We start from the raw sequence: 22,948 nt of genomic DNA on the forward strand, positions 1-22,948 counted from the left end.
CTGCGGGCAAAGGTACGTACCTGGGCACCGCGCGTCCTCCCGGGCTGCAGCCCCTCGCAGGAGGGGAGGGAGAGAGGGAGGGAGAGGGGGAACTTCAGCGAGCCTGAATTGGGCTCTCGAGTCCGCCGCGCGGAGCGGGTTGCAGTAATTTTGCTGCGTTTCTGGGAAACGCGGCTCCCGCAGTGATTGCGGTAGATGGCTTGTAAAAAACCCGGACCTTCAGTGGTGTGCCAGGCGCTTTTGCAAAGCTCCTCCAGCGAGAGTGGAGTTACCGCCGCTAACTTTTCTGCGGAGATGGCAAACGCGGAGGTCCTCCTTGCAGCAAGACTTAATTCCCTGGGAATAAAAAATGCAATTACTGCAAACCGCTTTTTTCCCAAATTACTTTTTTCTTTTTTTTTCTTTTTTTTTTTTCTTTTTGAACCAGGGCTAATTGCAATATTATGCATGTGACTAATGAGCAAGGTCTGAATCTCAGCTGGGCAGCCTTGAGCGGGGAGGCTATTTTCCCCGTCTCAGCTGCACCTCGGAGAAGGCAGAGGGGTTGCATTTCCAGGGTGCTTTAGCTACATCGTTTTGTTAGGTTTGCCCTCGCGTATGCACTCTTGGTTTGGTGTAGTTTTATTTCCTAACGATTTAGAAGCCTTCCTCACACACACAGTGTTTTTAGGAGTTGGCACTTAAGGTTCTTTTTTAGCATTAATGGTATTATTTGTTTGGGATGATTTATGAGCCTTTCCCATGGGTGTCTGATAGGGAAAAGCTTGGAGGGGTTGCTTTTTTCTTTTTTTTTTTTTTTAATATTATGCATGTGCTTCTTGAAAGCACACTTAAAATGACTTTCTCCTGTCTGCAGAGTTGTTGTAGATTGCGTTTGGGGAAAAAAAGTGAGGTAACTGTCTGTTTCTTGTTTCTTTTTTTTGTTTGTTTTGTTTTTTGTTTTCTCCTCCGGTTCTTTCTTGGGATTAACAGGTGACTTTAGCGTCGGGACAGTTCGAGTTGGAGATCTTATCCATGCAAAATGTGAATGGTGAACTGCAAAATGGAAATTGCTGTGATGGCACCCGAAACCCAGGAGACAGAAAATGCACCAGAGACGAGTGTGATACCTATTTTAAAGTTTGTCTGAAGGAGTATCAATCGCGGGTCACTGCTGGCGGTCCTTGCAGCTTCGGATCCAAATCCACTCCTGTCATCGGAGGAAATACCTTCAATTTAAAGTACAACCGGAATAATGAAAAGAACCGGATTGTTATCCCTTTCAGCTTCGCCTGGCCGGTGAGTGCGTGGCCTGCTCTGGCTCTGCCTCTGTTGGATGGTCCTGTTTGAGATGGCCATAGCGAGCCGAGCTCTAACTTCTCGCGCAGGGGGAAAGGGACCAGGACTGGGGAGGGAGCAGGCATCTTGGCAAGAGCGTCAGGAATCCGCAGCACAGAAATGAGTAAAATGTGGTGGTGTTTTTGTTTTTGTTCCCTGGGGCTCACAATGCACAGCCTGTTAAATTTGAAAGTCAGATGTGCAGTGAGGGGGATCTAAATGGGTCAGGGAAGCAAACCCAGTATCTCTGCACTTTACAGCATGAATAAGTCTCTTGAGACTTAGAAGGTCAGAAGTTCATTTTTTTTCTTTTTTTTTTCTTTTTTTTCCCCTAACCAGTGAAGTCTTGGGCTTAAGCCAAAAGAGCAGTGAGTTAGGGGCTGTAGAGGGATCCCGTGTGAAAAGTGTGTGTCATAGCTGGCCTCCTTCCCTGGAGCGTGTTTGGGAAGGCTTCCTGCTTCTCCCAAGGGGAAATCTCGCTGCACTGCTTGGTGTTGATGTGAGCTGCTGTTGCTGCCCTTGGTGAACTAGTTGCCAGCTTCCCTGGGAAGCTTGCTATGTTTTGAGGTACTTGCGGACTCTGGAAGCTAAAGACTGAGAAAAGCCTGGCCTTAGCTTTTGGTTCATTTCACCCACTCTTCCCCACAGCACACCTTTTTCTGGCTGCTTGCCTCTGCGGTCCATAGATTCTGGCTTCCCTTTAGTTGTGTGCAAAACTCGATGGCTCAAGGAGGTGGGACTCATTGCCAGGCACTTTCCCAGCGTTGTCCACTCTAGCAAATACTGGTCAGTCTCTTAGAGTGGTGAGATGAAGGACGGGTGACTCCTTCATTAGCTGAAGCCTGCTTTGTTGTTGGTCGTGTAAAGAACTCTCGCTTAGACTTCAGTTCTGCTTGTTTATTCTGGGGTGCACGAGAGGGTTGAAGCTTTGATATGATCAGCTCTGCAGAGGATCTGCACAGAAACTGAGGACCGTCTTTCCAAAACAGCCATCATCCAGGACAGACCCACAGATACAGGCTCCAGGGCCGTAGGGTTTCTGGACACAGAAGGCTGCCATGGCCTTGGATGGCAGGAGGCACATTGTTCTGTGCCCAGCAGTGCTGTGTGCAGGCAAGCAAAAACTGAGGATGACTGATCTCGGTGGCTCTTATGCACATACAACAGTGTCTTTTGAGGTGGCTCGCTGGGATGCTACGGTCTGAAAGCTGAAAACTCCTGAACTTATGCTCCTAAAACTTATATTTAGAGATCACCTAGGAAACAAAACTATTCCCCCCCCCCCCCCCCCTTTCCCCAAAACAAAGCAGACAATTTCCCACCAACTGCCTTGGGATATGTTGATGCTCAGCAGTTTTGAAAATCCAGTCATCCTAACCTAGATGCCTAAGGTCATTTTTGCGAAGGGAGGAGGGCTCTTACGTGCACACAGGGGAGGGGTGAATCTTGTTTCCTATACTCTGTCACTATCGCTGCTGGCGAGGTGGAAGCATGCGTAGACTTTCCGCTCCCTCCAAAGCTTGGCCCTTCCTAGTCAGATAAGGACTGGTTGCTGGGAGGGCCTGGACTTTGGGGGGGGAAAGCCCGCCCCAAAAACATTCCTTCTCCAGTTGTAGTGTAGACACCCACTTTGTAGTCCTATGGCCAAGTGCTTGCAGGCAGCCATGTGTTCTTGAAATGTCCTGTGCTGCCTCCTACCTGCCTCCTCTGTCAGTTGTGACTTCTGGAGTATTGAGGGCTGGAGAGGCACAAGGATGAAATCCAGTCTGCATTTTTAAGTAGATAGTATTACAAAGTACAATAGCAGAGTTAACAAAAGTATTTTCTGTTGGAAGTACAAGTCCTTCCTTTCTTTTTCTTTCTAACATGAAATGAGATAAAAATGTTATCAAATATGCCATCAAAGGGATAAAGGGCTTTGTAAAAATCTGAGGTATTTGAAGCTCTGCCAATGGCTGCAGTGCTTGTGTTGCAGATTCTGACTTTTTTCAGAAAAGTCAGGTTCATCAAGGATTTTTTTTTTTTTAACTAGCCCCCTACCCTGCTCCCAGTAATTTGAGTGCCTTGAATCTGAAGATATATGTATGTATATAAAAATGATGTGAATACTGAACATGTTCCTTCTAACAACCCCTCTCTTCATAGAATTGGGAAGGGAAATCTGTGCGCAGAGGGTGGGTTTGGGGAGGTGGGGACCCTGGGAGAAGCTTCTTAAGCTTGCCTGCATCTTAGTAAAAGAAATGCTTCTATTGTCCCGCTGAATCTAATTGAGCACTGGAATCCTAGAGCAGCAGCAGCAAAACTCCAGTGCAGCCTTTGAAATGTGTAAAACTCGACAACTTCGGACACTCTGGTTCCTAGGACTGGAATTTTTGGAATAAACTCTTGCATGTTCCCATGCAGAAATGCACTTTTTGAGATTGTGATGATAGTCTGTTTGCAATTATCGAGCCTGCCTCCCAGCTTTAACTTCCATAGGACACAGCTTTTATGCTAGCCATTGTGACTTTCAAATGGCACTTGAACAAAAGAATATCTAATGTGGCAAAGCTCTTATTTGTAGTAAAATTGTGTACACAAATCATTTTAGGCGTTTTGAAAGCTCTACAGATAAAGTAGTAAACTTATTTCAGCATCAGATTTGAGTTGACTAAAATTCAGAACTTAAAAAAAATTTCTTTAGATGGGTGAATACTCTTGACTTTAGTAAAAGCTTGAAACTAGCATTGCATTTACCAATGTGGCTAATCATGAGAGTTGTCTTTGAATACATCCAACTGAAAATTACAGTAAAGGTAATAGGAGCTAGACAGAAATGGTAATCATATTGCACTTGAAAATTCATGCTCATCTCTGAATATGTATTGTTTGTGTTCTACTGTCTGAGGGAGGCTTTTCTTGGATGTTCCAGCTTGAGTCAGTAACATTAAGAAGTCTTGTTGCCTTGACTGCTTTAAAAAAAAAAAAATAATTAAAAAAATATCTCTTCCCATGTCAAGCTGCCCCCTTCCGCCGTTTGTGAAAAATAGTTACATTGCATCAGAAGTCTTTATTCATCATTGAAGAGAGGAAGAAAAAAGAATGGTTTGCTTTAAATGTATTGTTAGATTTGACTTGTAGTTGTAATGTAGATTTGAAGTGTCGGAGTCTTATTAATAACTTATGCGGTTTGCTCTTGTCAGTTTTGATATGCACCCCCGTGAGTAATGGGTGTGGAGATGGTGGGCCAGAAATTAATTTAAGTGATGGGAGGTTTCAGTGAGTTGCTAGGAAACAGGGCAGCAGACCAGCATAAAGGAACTAGAGTGCATCAGAAAGCTGCCCCTGCAGTAGCTAGTGATTCTTCAGTAAGTTGAAACAATAATAATGATGATGATTAAAAAAAAAAAAACCAAAACCCAAAACAACACGTAGTCTTGCATCTTGCATTCATTTTGAGACTAGTGACTTTCTTGACAGGCAGACTTGGCTTATGAAGCCATATAGAAAAGTATGGAACAAAAGAATTTCCATGTTCCACTTGTCAAAGTCTGTGTCAACAAGTTTTGTTTCATGGTAGACACATGCTTTTCTCTGACATAAATCAAATCTCTTGCCTTTCTTAAAGAATCCAAAGTGTGATGTGTGCTATACCTTAAGAGAGCTGTGCATGAATTAGCTAAGCAAAGCTTAGCACTAAACTTTGCTTTTATGTAAAGTAAGAACTTTTGGGGGTTTGGCGAGACTGTGAGTAAGAAGGAGGTCAAACTTGGCCATTCCTTTGGTATGCGTAGCTCCAATTTCAAATGGCTTGTTTATCCTGAAATTATGATCCTTGTAATTATTTAATATTGGGGCCAATTGCACCAACACATCAGGAAACTACTGAGGTGGAAAAAAAACCCTCCAGCATCTAAATGACTTTAGCAGAAAATACAATTAAAAAGAGTTTTGAACATGTTATTTCAACCTTTCTCTAAAATAGTCAGCCTTTCCCCTTTTTAATGACAAATCTTACTGCTACTGGTTCCCGAAGACGTAAAATATGTTTTCTGGGTAGGCATTGTTTTTTCTGGCTAGAAAGAGATAATGAAAGAGCTTTAGTGTTTTCTAAGCTTTGTGAACTTTTTCCCCCTGTCTTGACACGAGAGGCTTCCAAAATACTAATCTGCAGGTGGTATTGAAGTAACAGCCTTTTGAATCTGAGAGAAAAATATCACTTCGTTCAACTGCCTTTTTAAAAAAAAAAAAACAAAAACAAAAAACAAAAAAAGTGCCACCAAACAGTAGGTCACAGTCATAAAACTAAAGCTTGAGTTTTGTTTTTCCCTCCCTCCTTTTTGAAAACTTTTTGAAAACTTGTAGAAGCAAATGCTAGATATTGTTGAAGCTTTTCTTAAAGAATGCCTGATAAGTCATCTTGGAGCGTGGGCAGATCAGAAGACATTTTTATAATAACAAAATGCATGTTAATCAAATCGACACTGTCATTTATTGTTGACTAATAACTTAAGAATAAATATTCAGCACTCAAAGTGCAATGTTTTGCCTAGGATTACTATCCAAAACAGAGCTGAGAGTATTAAGTGACATCTGAATATAATAAGAGTATTAAGTGACATCTGAAGCATAATTAGCATCCACAAGGCTGTTTTCCCAGGACTGCAGAGAAGTGATGCATCCATTCGGGGGTTTTGGACTTCTTACATGTTCTTAAGAGTTATTTATGTTCCAGTCAGTTCAGAACTTCATCTTCCTGGTAAATCCATTTGACTATATTACCATAATATGTCTAAAAATAAATCTTCATCCTGCCTGCTCCCAGAATTTTTGTTCTTGTTATAATAAAGGCCTGCTCCAGTTTAACTTCAGTGGCAGCTGGATTGGGCCTGGCGTTGAAGCTTGTTCCTAAACTTTCTCAGACTACATACATCCAGCACTGTCAGCTTGTTTATGCAGCTGGAAGTCTGCATGTCTGAAAATGAATTGCATAAAATTGATGCTTTATGCTTAAAATTCTGGTTAACTCAAGGAAACTTACCGTTTCATTGCAGACTGAAGGCTGGAATAGAAGTAAACTAGTTCTGAAGCTAGTAAAGTTGGGCCTTAGCTAATTAAGCGAGGTGATGTGCCGTACAAGAGGCTTGCACTCTCACACACGGCACTTATTCCAGCTTCAGTTCTTAAGCCTGGTGCCCTGCAGTACATGCACGAACTTCAAGCTACGGTTCTTAAAAGTCTTTCTGTGTAGATAATACTAATGACAGGATCGGTTCTGAAAATTCAAACTAAACTTGACTTTGCAATTCTGCTGACGAATAGAAGTTTTATATGTTAATGGACACAGTTATAATAATTTTAGCTGGTAACCCATATGCCTTAACATGGGGAAAGATGTCAAAACCAGAAGCTGTTGCGTTCATTTCTTGTTAGTCTGTGGAGCTCATGGTTCTGTGGTTGCTATTCTGCAGCATAAATTACACTCATTATTTTTGTAGTATTCAGAAGAAACTGTAAAATGTGGGTAGAAGTGGTTAAAGTGGTTTGTAAATAGTCAAACACCCAGAGTCCTTTACCAGCTCAACCCAGTTCTTATGCACTTAGGTAAATAAGTAGAAAGGCTTCTTGTTCAGGCTTGCTCTATGTGAACCTGACTGTTTTGCTTGGCTGGCTACTAGGTATTCTCTCTATTAACCTTGCCACCCTTTTGTAACTGGTGCATTTAATTATCAGTGGGATGCTTTAAACAGGTAGGGGGACTGATAAGAGCAGGTAATCTGCTTGTTGGGGAAGGTTGAAAGCAACCATTGACATCTTGGCCTACCTGCTAGTCTTTGACAAGTGGGGCTCCGTGAGAAAATAACTCTGTAACGAGATAAGGTGCTGATTAAAATGCTGTTGTCGTACGATACACTCTGGTAGCTGAGATCACTTAAAATCATTAGTTTAAAAAGAAAGAAAAGAGGAAAAAAAGAAGAGATGCTATACTTTTTTCTTTTCTTTTTTTTTCTTTTTTAAAGGAGGGGAGGAGGGAGGACCCCAAGTCTCCCCGCTCTATCCCAGTACATTGTTCAGTTAATGCATGCTAGTTTTATGATTGGAATACATTGTAGTCCGGCCACCCAGACAGAGGCATTGACTGCTAATATTAACCAAGAACAATAGTGTGGCCATACTGACTGCAGTGAGGATTACAGAACATAATGGGGCCTATCCAAAAATAATGCTAATACAGGACAAGCAACAGGAAGCAGCAGTAGACTCAGCATTGCTCGGCTCCCAGACAAACCATGGACTTACTTCACACAATGGCAACTTCAGCACATTATGTATTCACAGGATACTCATTATTCCAGCAGGCTTGCCAGATCAGAGATCAGCCTGGTTTACTGGATGCTTAAGCGTATGCATAGTTTGGATAGCGGTAGTTTTGTGTCCTTCATCATTTGGCAGGAGGGTGGCAGAGAAGGTCTTGACTTCGGTTACTGCCTTGGCTCGTGCCAAGGCAGAATGGGGGGGAAAGTCTCTCCTGGAAGCTGCTAATATAGTTAAATTTGTTTTCGTGTCTTCTCATTTATGTGGCAATGAAGTGTTTACCGGCACTAACAGCAATGAAGGAACTACTCAAAATGAAGACTAAAGGAACAGCGTGCTCTGTTTTCATGTGGGCATATTCTGATGAGGCTCTTGGCTGGGCTGCCTGCTTGAGGTTCAGCCTAGCTCTTGGCCATGGACTCTGAGGCGTGAGATCGTTACAGCTTAGACTTTGTTTATATACATAGGGTTGAGAGAGTAACGGCTTTATAGGGTGTTGCCTTATCCTTGTGTAGCCCAAAGAAGAGATTCCTGATGATGTTGCATTCGACAAAGGGTTAAGAGGGTTAGGTTGTTTCCCTCCTTTTCCCAAATACGTCCATATCGCCTCCGGATAAGGAACCAGTTGTCTTCAACTCCTTTGAAGGAATATTCTGTTGTCAAAGTTGACTGGCTGACCATGGCATGATGTTGTGACGCATCTGTATAGCGTCATCGAGACCTGTCATGTGGCAACAGGGGTACCCAAGTGAGAGCCCTGCTGATGTTTAGAGGAAGTGGGTTTGTGACTAGCCTTAACTCTGCTCAGAGATGCCCTCCTCCCTGACCCGCGGGCACTTTGAAATATGCCTCGGTTTCCCTTTTGCCTATCTCACCCCTTTCCAGGTGAAGGGAGGAGGGATTGCTGGAGCTCCTGGCGATCTGCTGTGGCCTGCTGTGACAGCGTGCCAGTCTCCTAGCCTTCTTCCCTAGGACGCAGGCAGGGTGAGAGCACCGTTCTCAAATTTGTCTTCACAGCTGTGCGTGGCTGGCAGAGCGTGAGGAGAACATTGCTGGGCTTAACCTGCTCTCCTTGTTTGGCAGAGGAGGAGCAGGCACAGCATTCAGAATGCAAACTTCCCACTGCATTTGTCTAGTCATGGTTTCACATGCTCAGCAAAGCTCTTGCATGGTTTAACCACAAGGATAGGAGGGAAAGAAGTTTGACTAGTCGCAACCACTTTCAAAAAGGAGGCAGTCCTTTCACTAATCAGCCTGATGTTTTAATCTTGCTCTGTCCCACTGACTCACAGAATGCCTTTAGAAGCCAAAGTACAAAAACATCTCTTTTGGGTGGATGTCTGGATGAAAGGAGGGAAGAAGGTAATCAAGCCGAGAGCTTTAAACACCTGCTTACCTGGAGCTGCTAGTATTTCATTTAAATAACCAGAAAAGAGGTTGCATTGCCCTTTCAGACCCTTGAAAGGGACAGTTTCTGATGGATTTCAGGGTCTTCAAAGTTGTTCTTGAGTTGTATTATCAATGGACCAAGGCTAAATTGCGGTGTCTTGTCATTGAGGAAGATAGCCCTTGCACATTGGTGCTTTCTTTGTTTTTTGGGGTCTGAGCTTAACTGTTTCCATCCTCTCATAGCTTAACTCATAGGAGTTTTGCTTAAGTTTGTCCATGCTGCCTTTCAGTCCTCTGGGCTGATCAGACTGTCAGTGTTCTGCAAAGTGTGACGGCTTGCTGTTCCTTTTAGGCTGCCTTTCCTCTCAAGCCAGAATCCCTGCCTTCTGGTCAAGCTCAGGTTTACAGTGGCTAATTGGGTGTGACTCTGGAAAGTTCATTGCTGCCTTGTTGCCTAGGACATTGCTTTGATGGAATAAGGTGCATGATGTGGAATTCTTGTGTCTGGATATATATATTTATGCAAAGATGGGCAGAGGTCACCTATGGGCATGGGAAAACTTAAACCTCCACGCTGTAAGTAGTCATTCCTGAGATATCTGAATTGTTGATCTATAGAGTGGGGATGATATGCAGTTTTAAAAAATCTCAACAGTGCAGTCTTTGCACAGAACTGCTTTTTTTTTTTGGGGGGGGGATTGGCTAGAGGTATGCGATAGTTGGATTGTTGAGGGGGGCTTGCTACTGTTGTTGTGGGGCTGTGAGTGTCTGTGTGTCTTTTGTTTAGAAGTGTCCCATCTTGAACACAAAGTCTTGTCCTTTCTTTGCCCCGTGCTGAGAGGGACAGAGCCAGGAGATTAAACTGCCGTTCTTTCTATCATCCCTTTTCAGGACAGGGATTCTTCACTTAAAATATTCAGATGAGGTGAGAGGGGGCACATAGAAACAAGGGAATTGCTAGGGTAGGTCTACTCCCCTTGCATTTTGTTTCCATCCAGTTAAGCAGAAGCGTCTCCTCTCTTTAAACAAACTCCTGTGTGGTGTTGGAAAGTGGTCACACAAGTATCTAGCAACAGTAGCACTTAAAGCTAGGATTCAGCCTTTCCTTTCCTTAAGGGCTAGGTGTGTTGGTAAACAGTCCTGAGAACCAACCGGGAACTGTTGCTATGAGTTTAGACAAAATATCTTCCAAAACAATTATGCAAGGCCGAAAGGAAAACATCCTTAACTTTATTGGAAGTAGTGCTAGTTGCCATAATTCGTTCTCTACATCATAATATTTTTTTCAAGCTTGCAGTAACATGTTGTGCTTGTGCTTCTCCATGTTGGTAATTAAACCAGCGAGGAAGCACCCAAGATAGTGCAATCTGTATCTGTAATATGACTCGGGAGTTCTATTCTGGTTTTGTTTAGGTTTTGTTTTTTGGTTTGGTTTTTTTTTAACCTCTGACTTGTGTAAGGACTTCTTAAATCTGCTTTAAACAGTGTTAAATGATCATGTTGTGTTTTATTTTGTTTTCAGAGTTCCTTTCAAGTTGACAGACTTGGTCTAGAATTGTAACAAATAACATGTAACTTTCATGAAATATTAACCAAAAATGGTTTGGGCCAATGGAGCCTCTGCATAGAAGTTTGGGCGCATGTCTCGGCTTGCCCAGCTTTGCTTACTTTTGGAAGCATTTTCCCACAGTTATCAGTGAACGAAATGGAATCCTAGTCTGCTTTGAATATGAAACATATTTAGGCTATATTCCAAGCCGGTGTCCATCACAAACTAGGTTTTCATTCAGAGGCTGCATGCTGTGTCCAGTCGTGAGAAAGCAGTCTGCTTCAACTTTTTTTTTCCTTTTTTTTTTCTTTTTTGTTTTTCTCTCTTAAGGAATTCGGGGTCTGTCTTATGCTTGCACCTTGTAGCAGCTTACTCTCAGAACTGTATTTTGGTTTCTGTTACAGAAAAGGTGTTAAGCGCTGCAGACCACAAATGAGCAGACTGTGACTGAGGGTAGATACAATTGAGAAGAAATAAACCTTACGATACGCAGCTTCTATGGCAAAGCATCAAAACCCTTCATGGAGAGTTTTTATTTGCTCTATTATTGTTCTGCTCACCAGAAAGATATTACATATATTACCTCATTTATAGTTGTTATATTTTTTTTACTTTTCCAGTCACATTTTTTTCTTATTTTTCCTCAGCTTTTTTTTGGGGGGAGGGGGTGTGTGTTTTTGTTTTGAATCATTCTGTAAGTTTGGATATGGCTGGCTAAGTGGCAATTTTGAAAGATACAGCCTGGATAATAATACCTCAGAGTAGAGCTGGGGGAGAAGACGTTTTAATGGCTCTTGTTCTCAAGTTAGGATTGAAGATAAAGGTGGCTTAGATGTAATAGCTGGCATCTTTCCAACCCATGGAGTCACTTCAGTTAGTTTATGCTTATGATTATTATTACTGGAGTGCTAGAGAGCTCATTGGCAGATTAGAGCGTCTGTAAATGTGACACGGGGTGGATAGTGCGTCTTCCCTTTCCCTGCTCTTCCAAATAGTCTGATCTTAGCCTTTGTTTTACAATGCTTCTCTCTCACCCCACCCCCTTCCCATATGCATCAGTTCTTCCCTCAGTTACCTGATACTTGTGGGAGCTGTGATGGCCCTCATGCAGACAAAGCTTTCAAAGGGGGTGCTGAAAAGCAAAGTCCCTAGAGATTGGCTGTCAAGGCAGAGCACAGTAATCTTAGCAACACTTCTTGCTTTCAGGATGGTTGGGGGAAGGGACATCAAGACTACTTTCCTGTAACTAAAATTCTTTTGAAGCGGTTTTTGAGGGTGGGGGTTTGTTTTTGGGTTTTTGGTTTTTTGATGCTGCTGTGCCAGCCCGGTGTTTTCTGTCTTCCATGTGCAATTCTTCCACACATGCTTTATTGTGGCTACAGCGCAGTGTCAAAGGCTGTACTTCCTGGTTAAGTACATGAGATGCATTAATGATGACAAAGATGAGCTATCCAAGGTGAAAGGTCTTCTAAGTCAGACTGGATAAGGTAGCTTATGGGGTTTCAAGACGATCAAGTTTGTCTCAAGTATAATCTATTACCTATTTATGTTTTCAAGTGTTCCATTTTAGGGCAGAGACCAGGATTTTTCTTTTTAATTAAGATCGTGTATATATTTTTTTTTTTCTTACAGTCATATGTGTGCCTTTGAAACTAACACTTATTTCTCTTTTGCAGAGATCCTACACATTGCTTGTTGAGGCATGGGATTACAATGATAACTCTACTAGTAAGTATTCATTCCTCTGGTTTACTTAGTTGAGACACCTTGATTTCCTGTCCATTGAAAGGCCTTTGGTAGTCTAACCAGCCCACTGTGAGTAGGGCATGAGGAGAGGGAATAGCTCTCCTCCAGACAATTTGGAGCAACTGCTCTAGGCTCTGCAGCACTCTCTCACTCGTGTTGCCTTTAGAAGGCGAGTAGCTCGCTCACCTAGGCACCAACAGTTTGATGCCTAAAAATAGATGTTGTTAATTCCCTCTTTCTCCTTAGGGAGGATAAAAGCCAAGGGGTTTCTTCAGGGTTTTTTGTTTGGATTTTTTTTTTAGGAGTGATATGGAGAAGCCTAAATCGTGTTGACCTGGGACCTCTCTATAAACTATGTAATTCTCAAAACCGAACATGCTGCTTTTTAAAAAAAAACAAACAAAAAAACCCCCAAACAAAAAAACCCCTCTGTAAGACCTGGTACAGATATCTGTCTAATGACTGTAGGTGAGAAACAGGAGTGACTACCAGCTCTTCCTTGGGAGTTGAATGTCTAGGGATTTATATTCAGGGGCTGAAAAATATTTACCAGAAACCACCTGGTAGAGGTGGCTGGAAATCAAGGGTGGGAATCTTTTGCCTGGAATGTCTTTGGTTGGTTTCAGAAACTTTCTGCTGAGTTTTTCCTGTTGGCTAGAGGAAGCTGTATAGAGTCTCTGGGTATATGAGCTGTTCTGCTTATTGCCTACTGTTACTGAAGTAGGTGGGCAAAATTGGCTCTATTTTCAGTCTAGGGCTTTAGTAGTGCATGGTAAAAGCCACGGGAGAAAGTAAGAATCTGAACTCATAAACCTTTTGTTGACACAACAAGCCTTTTCCTTTAACAAGGGAGCAGCAGCGCTGTGGCCCATCTTGCACAAACAGCTTCGTGTAGTCCGCTTTGGAATGCCAGGTGACAGCCACGCAGTAATGAAATGGACTTCACAAAAGAAAGGCCTTGTAGAAACGTGCACAGTGCTGTGGTTTTATATTTTAATTGGTGAAGAGTATGCTGCTTGGGAATGGCCTTTGAGTCTGGGAACCTTTCTGCACAGATCTGCTTTTTAATATTTTTTTTTAATATACATGGGATGTCCTATTAGTTCTTAGCTCTAGAAAAGAAGTTGTCCGTTGCAAATGATTCATGTGACGTGTCGGTGATAGCCACGGTTTGCTTTACAACCAGCCACGTTCAACGCTGTTCCAGCACCTGTGACTTTAGGCCCTACCCCAGCACAGTCATGGAGCGGTGGCTGGGAGACTTCTTGGCTCTTGGCTATGGAGTGTTTTATGGAGGAGCAGAAAATAGATTGCTGCAGCAGCAGAGTTGTATTTAAAAATGGAAGATGCCTGAATTCAAAATGAAGGTCTTGTTTACAGTAGGATCTGAGAACTTTTTCACACTGGGTCTCTGCCACTTTTACTATTATTAGAGCTCATCTTTTTTCATGAAACAACTGCATTTCCAAAGCTACACAATGAACCCTTTCTTTGCTTTCATGTTCTGGAAGTACAATTGTCTTCAGACAAAATTGCCTCATTTCTCAGCAGTGCATTTGACCAAGTGCAGACATGTTCTTACATATGTTCATTCCTGCTCTAGCTTTGCTGTCACATATCCGTCTGTGGGTCGCTTCAGTCACTGTACTGCACAAAGCTTTTCCTTTGTACCGCATCGCTTTGCTTACAGTCAGCTTTCCCATAGCTGAAGATTAAGTCTTGAAGAACTAGTTAAGGAAATCATTAGAACTAAACAATTGTCGTCATATAAAGCGATGAGTATTTTTTTGGTGTCCAGGATTTTCTTTTACCTTAATTACCACTGAATTGTAAGAACTCTGTGAGAGCTCTCAAAAAAAAAAAAAAGTGGGTTTAGTAGGCTTTGTGTAACTTTTCAATAGCTCTAGCATCCTCTGATCAATGCAGTTGTTAGGAGATCCTAGCGTAGATGCTTCCTTCCCCCCTCTACATTCCACTCCTCCTACGTTCCCTTTACCACATACTCTCTCTTGTCTCATTTCCAAGAGTGGCTTGCAGTTGAATTCTGGCCCTGCTGAAGTTGGAGTGTCGCAGTTTAACCCCAGTCGGTAACTAAGTACCACACAGCTGCTTGCTCCCCCTCCCCTATGGGATGGGGGAGAGAATCGGGGGGGGGGGAGGTAAAACCCATGGATTGAGATAAAGACAGTTTAATAGGACAGAAAAGGAAGGGAAAATAATAATAAGAATGATAAAAGAATATAGAAAGCAAGTGATGCACAATGCAATTGCTCACCACCAGCCGACCGATGCCCAGCCAGTTCCTGAGCAGCGGTCGCCGCCCCCTGGCCAACTCCCCCCAGTTTACGTACTGAGCATGACGTCCCATGGTATGGAATGTCCCTTTGGCCAGTTGGGGTCAGCTGTCCTGGCCGTGCCCCCTCCCGGCTTCTTGTGCACCTCCAGCCTTCTCAGTCGGTAGAGCACGGGAAGCTGAAAAGTCCTTGACTAGAGTAAGCACTACTTAGCAACTACTAAAACATGAGTGTGTTATCAACATTGTTCTCATCCTAAATCCAAAACGCAGCACTGTACCAGCTACTAGGAAGATAATTAACTCTATCCCAGCTGAAACCGGGACAATGAGAATCATGCTTTGTTGGAGCCAAGATTCAGCTTAGATGGTTTTCTTACTCTGGTTCTTGTCTAGATGCCATCTTGCTACTGTTGCTTCATACATAAAGCTAATGGGGCTGACACTGCATCTCAAACTATGTCAAAGAGCTATTGTAAATTACTGGTATCGGTTGCATGTGAATTCCAGTCAGGCATAAGAGACTTCAGCACAATGTAAACCAAACCATAGCTGGAAGTTGTCTGAAACAAAGACTTTCAAAAATACATGTGGTGTCTTTAGCCAGCCAAACTGCTTAGAGGAGTCTGGGCTTTTTTTGTTGTTGTTGTTTGCTTCCTGAGGCTGCATAGTTACATTTTCCAGAAATTGGAGCACTGAAAAGCAAAGGCGGGCAGTCAAAATAGCTGATTTCTCTGTGCCTAAAACCTTTGATACAGTTGCCCGCTGAACAAAAAGACTAATAGCTTTGAAGTGTAGCCACAAAAAGTGAATGAAACCAACAAACTCTCTGACAGCGAAGTGCAGGGTGGAAGCTAAGTATGTACAGAAAGCCTCTCTCTTCCACTTCATCAATTTCTAATTGGTTAATGTTTCCTCTAACCTCTCTATCAAAGCATGGGATTCTGAGTCAGATGCTATCAGGGGAGTTAGGAAGATCGCTTTCTCTCAAGCCTGGCTGACTGCTTCTTTTTATTTACTTAACCAGTCTGCCGCTTCGCGATTGCTTACTATAAAACTTAAAGCATTGTTGGTGCGGGCTAAGAATGGAAGAGTTGTTGCAATGCCTTCCCTGAAGTCTGGGTCAGCACGCTTGTGTAAGTACGTACTGACAGGTGGGAATAGGGAAGGGTGGAGAAATTTTTGTACAAGAAGGAACATGCCAATACTTCATTGTGAAAACTGTGGGTGATGGCTAATGGAAAGGCATCTCAAGCCTGTGAGACCTTGCTTGAATTTAAATGTACGGTGGTAGCTTTACAACGTGTATCAAATGAAAGGCATTTTAGCCGTCATCCAAAGTGAAACCGCAGCTGGTTTTCATCTGGGCCCTTAAAAAAATAAAGTCCAGTGGACTAATAAGGATGTTTCCATTTGAGTTCAGCCTGTGGTTAAGGGCTCAAAAGAGCCGGTGGCTGGAGTGAGATGTCGTACAGCAAGGACATGCTTCCTAATGAGCTGGCAGATAGGGGAAGAATGATAGAGCAGAGGCAAGAGGAAAGATCTCTTTTCCAAGGCGATTGTTTTTCTGGTGCCAAGGACTGAAATAGCTGTGAGTGGTACGTTCCCAACGGGGAACAGGAAAAGGCTGGAAATGCAAGAGTGTGTGTGTAGGGGGGAGTGGTTTGCAAAACTAAATTGAGTGTCATTCCCCTTTTCTTCTGCCACTTACAGGAGAAAAGGATAGAGTTGTTTTACTTGCAAGAAACAGGATGTCTTTATGCACAGGCTCGGTATTTGGGGAAATGCATTTGCTTTCCAACTGTGCTGTAGATCGGGGTGTAATCTTGGCAAGTGCAGCAAAGCCATCTTCAGTACGCATGAGTGGAACTATAATCGCTTGACTAGCCCCATTCAAGGCGAATAGATATGCATCTGCTTAAGTACCTCTTAGAATTAGTCAGTAATCTTGTTGATGAGATCTAAGAGCCTTACACCTGCACAGTACAGGACGCGATATTGCTCTGGATATACCAGTATGGAAAAGTCCTTAGGCATCTACATTACTTGTGAATGGGATTTAAATTAATAAAGGCCTGCATGCCTTTGAAAGTCTTACACCTAGATGTGGGGTTGGGGGCTTAGTGCCAATGAATAATAAAAACTGATTTAAATGGAAAATATTATAGAACCAGAAATACCAGAAGGTGAATAAGAAGTTGTTGCCCTTAATTTCACACTGTAAACACTTAATGAATGCTGTAGTCTCAAGCCAAGAATAGCCCCCAAAACAGGTAAATGCTTACAATGTCTACGTATTGACACTCTTCTGTGGTTGTGCAGCAAGTGCTTTTTGACTTTATTCAAAACTGCAGACGAGCAGGCAGGATCTAGCGGTGAATTGATAATGGGTACCTGAGGCTTGAGAAGTCTGTTTGGAAGTTCTTTTTGAAAGCTACAAATCAAAGGTCCTTAGCAATACATTTAAAAGTATTTTAGACGAAAAACTGCCCACGTGTCGTCTTAAGCTTTATGTAGCAACTTCATTAGTCTTCAACTCTGCCTTATGTAAAATCCCCAAACTTTCTTTTGTAATTGTTGGAAGAACAAGCTGAACATAAGTATGTTTTAATTCTTAACACTCGAATGTGCCAGTACTTCACACGCTGCTTTCTAACACATCGTTGGCAAACTGCCCTTCTACCTAAAATTCTTCTGTCGCTGGATAAGCTCCCATATCCAGAACAGCGTAGCCTGGTACTTATTTTTGTTTTTGTACTGTGTCTGCAAGGATATTTTGGCTGTTTCATGAGAAACTTTCGCTCGGCAGTCAAGTGCTTGCTAGCAGCAGGTCGTAAGGCAGTGTCAGATCATTTAAGTCACAAGACCTGGACTACAAAGTGAAATACCACAGATATATACAATGTTCCGAGCTAATGTGAAATATTATTATTTCAAGCCATAATTTAGACAGTTGTAGGGCTCTAAAAGCCAGAAGACGTTTGCTGGAACTAAATGTCAAGTACAAAGTCTAAACTTCGAAATGCTCTTTAGAGAGAAGGGAGATCTATAGCACATACATGCAGTAATTTGAGTTCTCTGCTTCGAGCTCTGGTAGTCTTGAATTTTTAGTGTCGGCTAGTATCTGAAGAGAGAACTTCCACGGTATTTCTCAGCCAAAACCTGGTGAGATCACTGATGTTGTCTGAATGCCAGAGTTGCTAGTTTTCAATTTCGTGCTTACACCGGAGTCCTCTCTGCTTTGAGCTCTGGTAGTCTTGAATTTTTAGTGTTGGCTAGTTATCTTCCACGGTATTTCTCAGCCAAAACCTGGTGAGATCACTGATGTTGTCTGAATGCCAGAGTTGCTAGTTTTCAATTTCGTGTTTACACCGGAGTCCCAGAAGGCTGCAAACCTTTTGTGGTGCTTATGTTCAGTTTGTAGACGTTGCTTTATTAGGCTATTGTAGTATGTTGTTTTCGTAAATATTCCAGTTAAAAACAAAACTAGTACCATTAATGGAGAAGCGGGGAAAACCACATTATGTACCAATCTATTGGAGCTAGAAGTAAAAGCAGCTGAGTTTTCTTTAATCACGAACTGTATGATTCTTACTGGATGCCCTTACAGTGCAAAAGAGAGAAGTGGTTGGCAGTAACCTAACAGTCCCTTTTGATTTCAAGCTTTATTCAGTTTGATGATAATGCATGTGTGTTTCAGTTAATGGTTTGTAGCTCCAGGGCAGCCTTATCTTACTCTCTAAAGCAGAAAATTAATAAAACCAACTGGCTGCCTCAGAGAGTCTTGCCTGCGAAGCTAGAGAGCTGTGATGTGGGAGGTAACGATACCTAAGCGAAGTTTTAACTCTGACATCTCTTCTGACTTCTAGATCCCGATCGCATTATTGAGAAGGCATCCCACTCTGGCATGATCAATCCAAGCCGCCAGTGGCAGACTTTGAAACATAATGCAGGAGTTGCCCACTTTGAGTATCAAATCCGTGTGACTTGTGCAGAACATTACTATGGCTTTGGCTGCAACAAGTTTTGTCGACCAAGAGATGACTTCTTCACTCACCATACCTGTGACCAGAATGGCAACAAAACCTGCTTGGAAGGCTGGATGGGACCAGAATGCAACAAAGGTTTGTGACGAATGCTCGACCCCCAAATGATCAGCGGGCTTGGATAGGATTTGAGTGCATCGTACCCAGGTTGCAATTCAGTGGTCAGTTTGTGCGGACAACAGGGCTGAGGACTGATGGGACAGCGACTAACTCTTTACACAGAGAACTAGGGGCAGGAGAAGACTAGTTTCTGCCTTGTTTTAAAATCTTGGAGAGGTCTGACAAGTACTGGGCACTTAGCAGATGTGTTCTTTCTCTGATTATCCACATCTTTGCCCTTGGGAAGAAAACCCAGCCCATTGACTTCAATGGGAGTTCTGCTGCTGACTTCAAAAAGGATTTCCCCTTTGGTGCAGAACTTCAAGACAAGCAGGAAGGAGAGACTTGTTTTAGAGCTGACCTGGCAAGTGTGAAGCTTTGGTGTTTGAAAAGTCCCAGGCTGTTTGTTCTACCTGAGATGATGTTTAACATGTTTATTAGGGAATGGCAACTTCCTAGGTAATTTCAGAAGGAGAAAGCAGGACTCTGAATAGGAACAAACTATCAGCATGTCTTGCTGACTGAGTTTACCTGCAATTTGAATCGACGCTCATCTTAATATCCTGTCTGTTCAGAGATATGGCTCAAAAGTAAATCCAGAGTAGTTAAAAGTTGCTTTGAATTAGATGTAAAGCCAGGGAGAGTGGACCAGTTCACCTGCAAAAGACAGAGAAGGGAAACCTGTAGACTCAAAGTGACTTGAGCTCTCTAAGGCGAGACGGTTTCTCTTGCATAGAAAGAACTCTTTGCACAGCATTAGGTATGATTCCTCTGCGAAGCTAGCTGATAGATTTCCTATCACAGGGAGCCACCTACCTTGGTTTTCCTTCCAGTAGACTTGATACGAGAGACTTCTTAAAACCTTGGATTTAGTAGGATTACAGTGCTGGTTAGAGATTAAAACATTCCCACGAGGGTGAAGATGCAGGAAGCAGGCAGCATGCTGATACTCTTCTTTTTTGTTTTAACAGCTATTTGTCGTCAGGGATGTAGCCCCAAGCATGGTTCTTGCACAATTCCAGGAGAGTGCAGGTAAATGCTCCCTCTCCCTCCTTGTTTCCCCCCAAATAATTAAACAAGTGATGCTAAACACAATAGGATTGGGGAGGGAGGGTGTTTTTGGAGTCGTGTTTTTGACCAAGGCACATTATTCATGCTGACTTGCCCAGAATAAGGGGGGAGCAGGCTTTTAATGCACTGATAACTTTAAGAAGCTTCTGGTTTGTGAAATGGAGGCAGTGGAGGGGGGGGGGAGGGGAGGGGTGGGGGAGGGGGGGCCACGGGATAAATAGGCTGAATACTGCCTAATGAACACTAACTAATTGTTTCTGCATAAATAGTGCAAATGTTTTGTAGGTATGTTTTTGTGTTGTGTGGTTTTTTTTTTTTTTTAACAGCCTGATTAATAGGCTTTTTCAACTACAAGCTTGAAGTACAGTGTGGCTTTTCTCTCCTCTTCTCCCTTTCACTGTTTCCCCCTTCCTCCCTCCCACCCCCTGGTTTCTTCCATCAGTAGGCAAAAGTCAAGCATTCTTTAGAATGGGATTAGTTAAATCTCTCGGTTCCTTTACCATTGTGAGCCAGGCTCCAAGTGCTGAGAGGTTAATAGCTGGGATGAAATCTTGTCAGTAGGGTCCGATGAATGCAGACTTTTCCTCCCGTGCTTTGAAGTCTGTTCTGTCCTGGCAAGGAGACAATGAAAAGCAGAGTTTATCCATAACCCAACAATTAAATATTTGGATTGTCTGAAAATATACAGCATGTATTTACAGCACAGGGAAGTTTTCTCCCTTACTAATAGAGGGTTAATGGGTATTAAATGTGGACGTTCTTTATCAACAAACTTGTCTAAGTTGCTTCATGTAACCCCTCTATCGTATCTGTTTACATGCCATAGGGAACTGAGGGCTTCTGAGGTTACAAAATATTGATATTGATCCTGTGTAGGAAGGGTTAAAAGTGAAGCTTGGGTATTCACGAATAGAACTCGGAAGTCTGAAGGAACAGAAGGTGATTTTTCTGCCTAACATACACTTTGGTGGATTCTCTGTTGCTGGAAACTTTTGCATGATGTGGACTGCTTTTCTTTCTAGATAAGATGTAGTTCAAACAAGAACTAAATCTGGGATGTCTGACAGACTGTTTTATATAAGAAGTCAGCCTAAATAGTCGCAGTGGTTCATTCTTTCTCTCTATCCCTGTAATCTATGCTCCAAAAACAAAACAAAGAAATCATCAAGGAACATTCTGAAAGTAAGGTAGGAAGTAACTTCTCGTCCTCCACAAGAGACATGGCAAAGTGAAAGTCAGGCCGCAGGATGGACTGTTCTAGGTTGTTCAGTGATTTTAACATTTAGCAGCACTGATATAAGCTGGTTAACCCCCAGAACACCAGATCTAAATCTTTTTTTAATTAAAAAAAGAAAAAAGCCTAGCAAGTAGTAGGAAGTATCGGGGGGGGCCAGATGGCGAGAGGAGTGTATCAGTCAAGGCTACCAGTGATTTGTGCTTCTGTCATCAGAATAAACATGCCTTGTAGGGGTTGCTGTCTCCTAGTCAGAACAACAGGCTTTGTTTCCAGATTTTTTTTCTTTCCTTTCTCTTTCTAAGTCTCTTACCTCCCACTCGCTGCCCAGACACGCACTAGTGCTCTTATTTACTTAAGGTGCAACTTTCCCACACTTGATTTGCATAGTCTTGAAACAATGCTGTCCTTCTGGTGCCTTCAGATAACTTCTGCTTGCCAAGTTAGACCAATATCTTTAAAGTGAACACAGAAACAAGATTCTATTTTCTTTTAAGTTTTGATGAGTCATATAGCCTGTATGTTACAAATGCAACAGAGTTTAAAAATAACATCCCAGCAGAAACTGCTCTGGGTTCTGGTACAATAGACAACTTGCAAACATTCTTAAAATATTCTTTTCCCTTTTGGTGCGAGTCGCTTTCTTTAATGCAGGCCAGCCAACAAAACCATATTTACTCATGCATCACTATACAAGGAAAGTTAACTTTAAATTTCTCATGAGAAACTGCTGCATACATATTATTAAACAAGAATTATTACCATGAATCTTTTTCTGGAATTGTTTTTTTTTTTCCAATGCCCGTAGCCTTATCCAATTTTGTTTGTTACGCCTTGAAGCTGATGTTTGAAGAAAGTTGTATCTTTGGCTCTAAAGCTCGTGGCTTTTTTTTCTGTGGGTTGTTTTTTTTTAATTACTTGTTTCTCTTTACACGTGCTTTAAAGAAAACAAAACCCCCGCCCCTTTGATTTGGCAGAAAGGAGTAAAATTCTCGATTTGGGTACCTGTTTTTGCAGGTGAGGTCCCTTAGTTTTGCTTGCGTGCAAGCTCACAGGCAAGTTGCTTTGAATGCAATACAAATTAAAAGGCTATGTTCCTAAATTTTGATCTTTGTGCATTCTTATTATATTCCCTATACAGAAGGATTTTCCAAGAGCTACTTGAGAGAGGTTGTTTTGCCTGATCTGGTTTTCTTTCATGTTCTTTGCACACAAAGACACAGAAGTTGGACTTAGCTTTTTTTTTTAGCACACAAACTAATAAGAATTTCCCATTGACTTTGAATGGGCTGCTATTGAAATAGCTATTAAAAAAAGAGGTTAATTAGGATGCAGTTTGTCACCTGAGATTTTTTAGAAGGGAAGTCAGACTTACCACTAGCTGTGTGTGATTACCCAATGGATAGATCCCTCTAGCTTTTTCCCATGAGAAGAAATTGCCAGTAGAAGAATGGTGGGGGGTTTTATAAATAGAAAGCTTAGCTGACTTCTGTACAGATGAGGTTTGTTTTCATAATTTAGTGACTGCTTAGTGGGTAATTGCTGCTTATCAATTACTCTTAGGACCTGCTAATGAAATACAGTACCTCAACAAACCCTCGCTTTTCATTTTCAACTTGTTTTCCTTGTTTCTATCTATAATCAACTTTAATTTGAAGAATCCTTGGTCTGTCTCGCTAGTGAGAACTAAATGAAAGCCAAAATGAGCTTTCCCTTAAGGGGGCTTTACTCTAAAAGAACATCTTCCTTTTAAATACAGAATTCAGGTAGCTCATTGATAGTGGCAATAAATAGTTTAAATAATAATAAATTCTTCTCCAGACATGAAATTAAAGTTTCTCAGACTTTGATATGTTTTAATTATTCCCTGAAAAGAGGTTAGCGTAAATCAAACTCTGAAATACACTGAC

The 22,948-nt window shown here is 42.2% G+C and overlaps 1 protein-coding gene across 1 annotated transcript in view; it reads left to right on the forward strand.

Moving 5' to 3' along the window:
* JAG1 (jagged 1) overlaps positions 1-22,948 on the forward strand; it is a 37,451-nt gene that overhangs the window by 1,716 nt on the left and 12,787 nt on the right. The window contains exons 2-5 of the mRNA XM_009319622.1: positions 973-1,278; positions 12,226-12,277; positions 18,458-18,712; positions 19,705-19,765. Of these exons, the coding sequence (XP_009317897.1) occupies positions 973-1,278; positions 12,226-12,277; positions 18,458-18,712; positions 19,705-19,765 (674 nt within the window). The remainder of the gene's footprint in view (positions 1-972; positions 1,279-12,225; positions 12,278-18,457; positions 18,713-19,704; positions 19,766-22,948) is intronic.

This window comes from Pygoscelis adeliae, unplaced genomic scaffold (genome assembly GCF_000699105.1).
Source record: "Pygoscelis adeliae isolate BGI_AS28 unplaced genomic scaffold, ASM69910v1 Scaffold122, whole genome shotgun sequence".
Taxonomy (NCBI): domain Eukaryota; kingdom Metazoa; phylum Chordata; class Aves; order Sphenisciformes; family Spheniscidae; genus Pygoscelis; species Pygoscelis adeliae.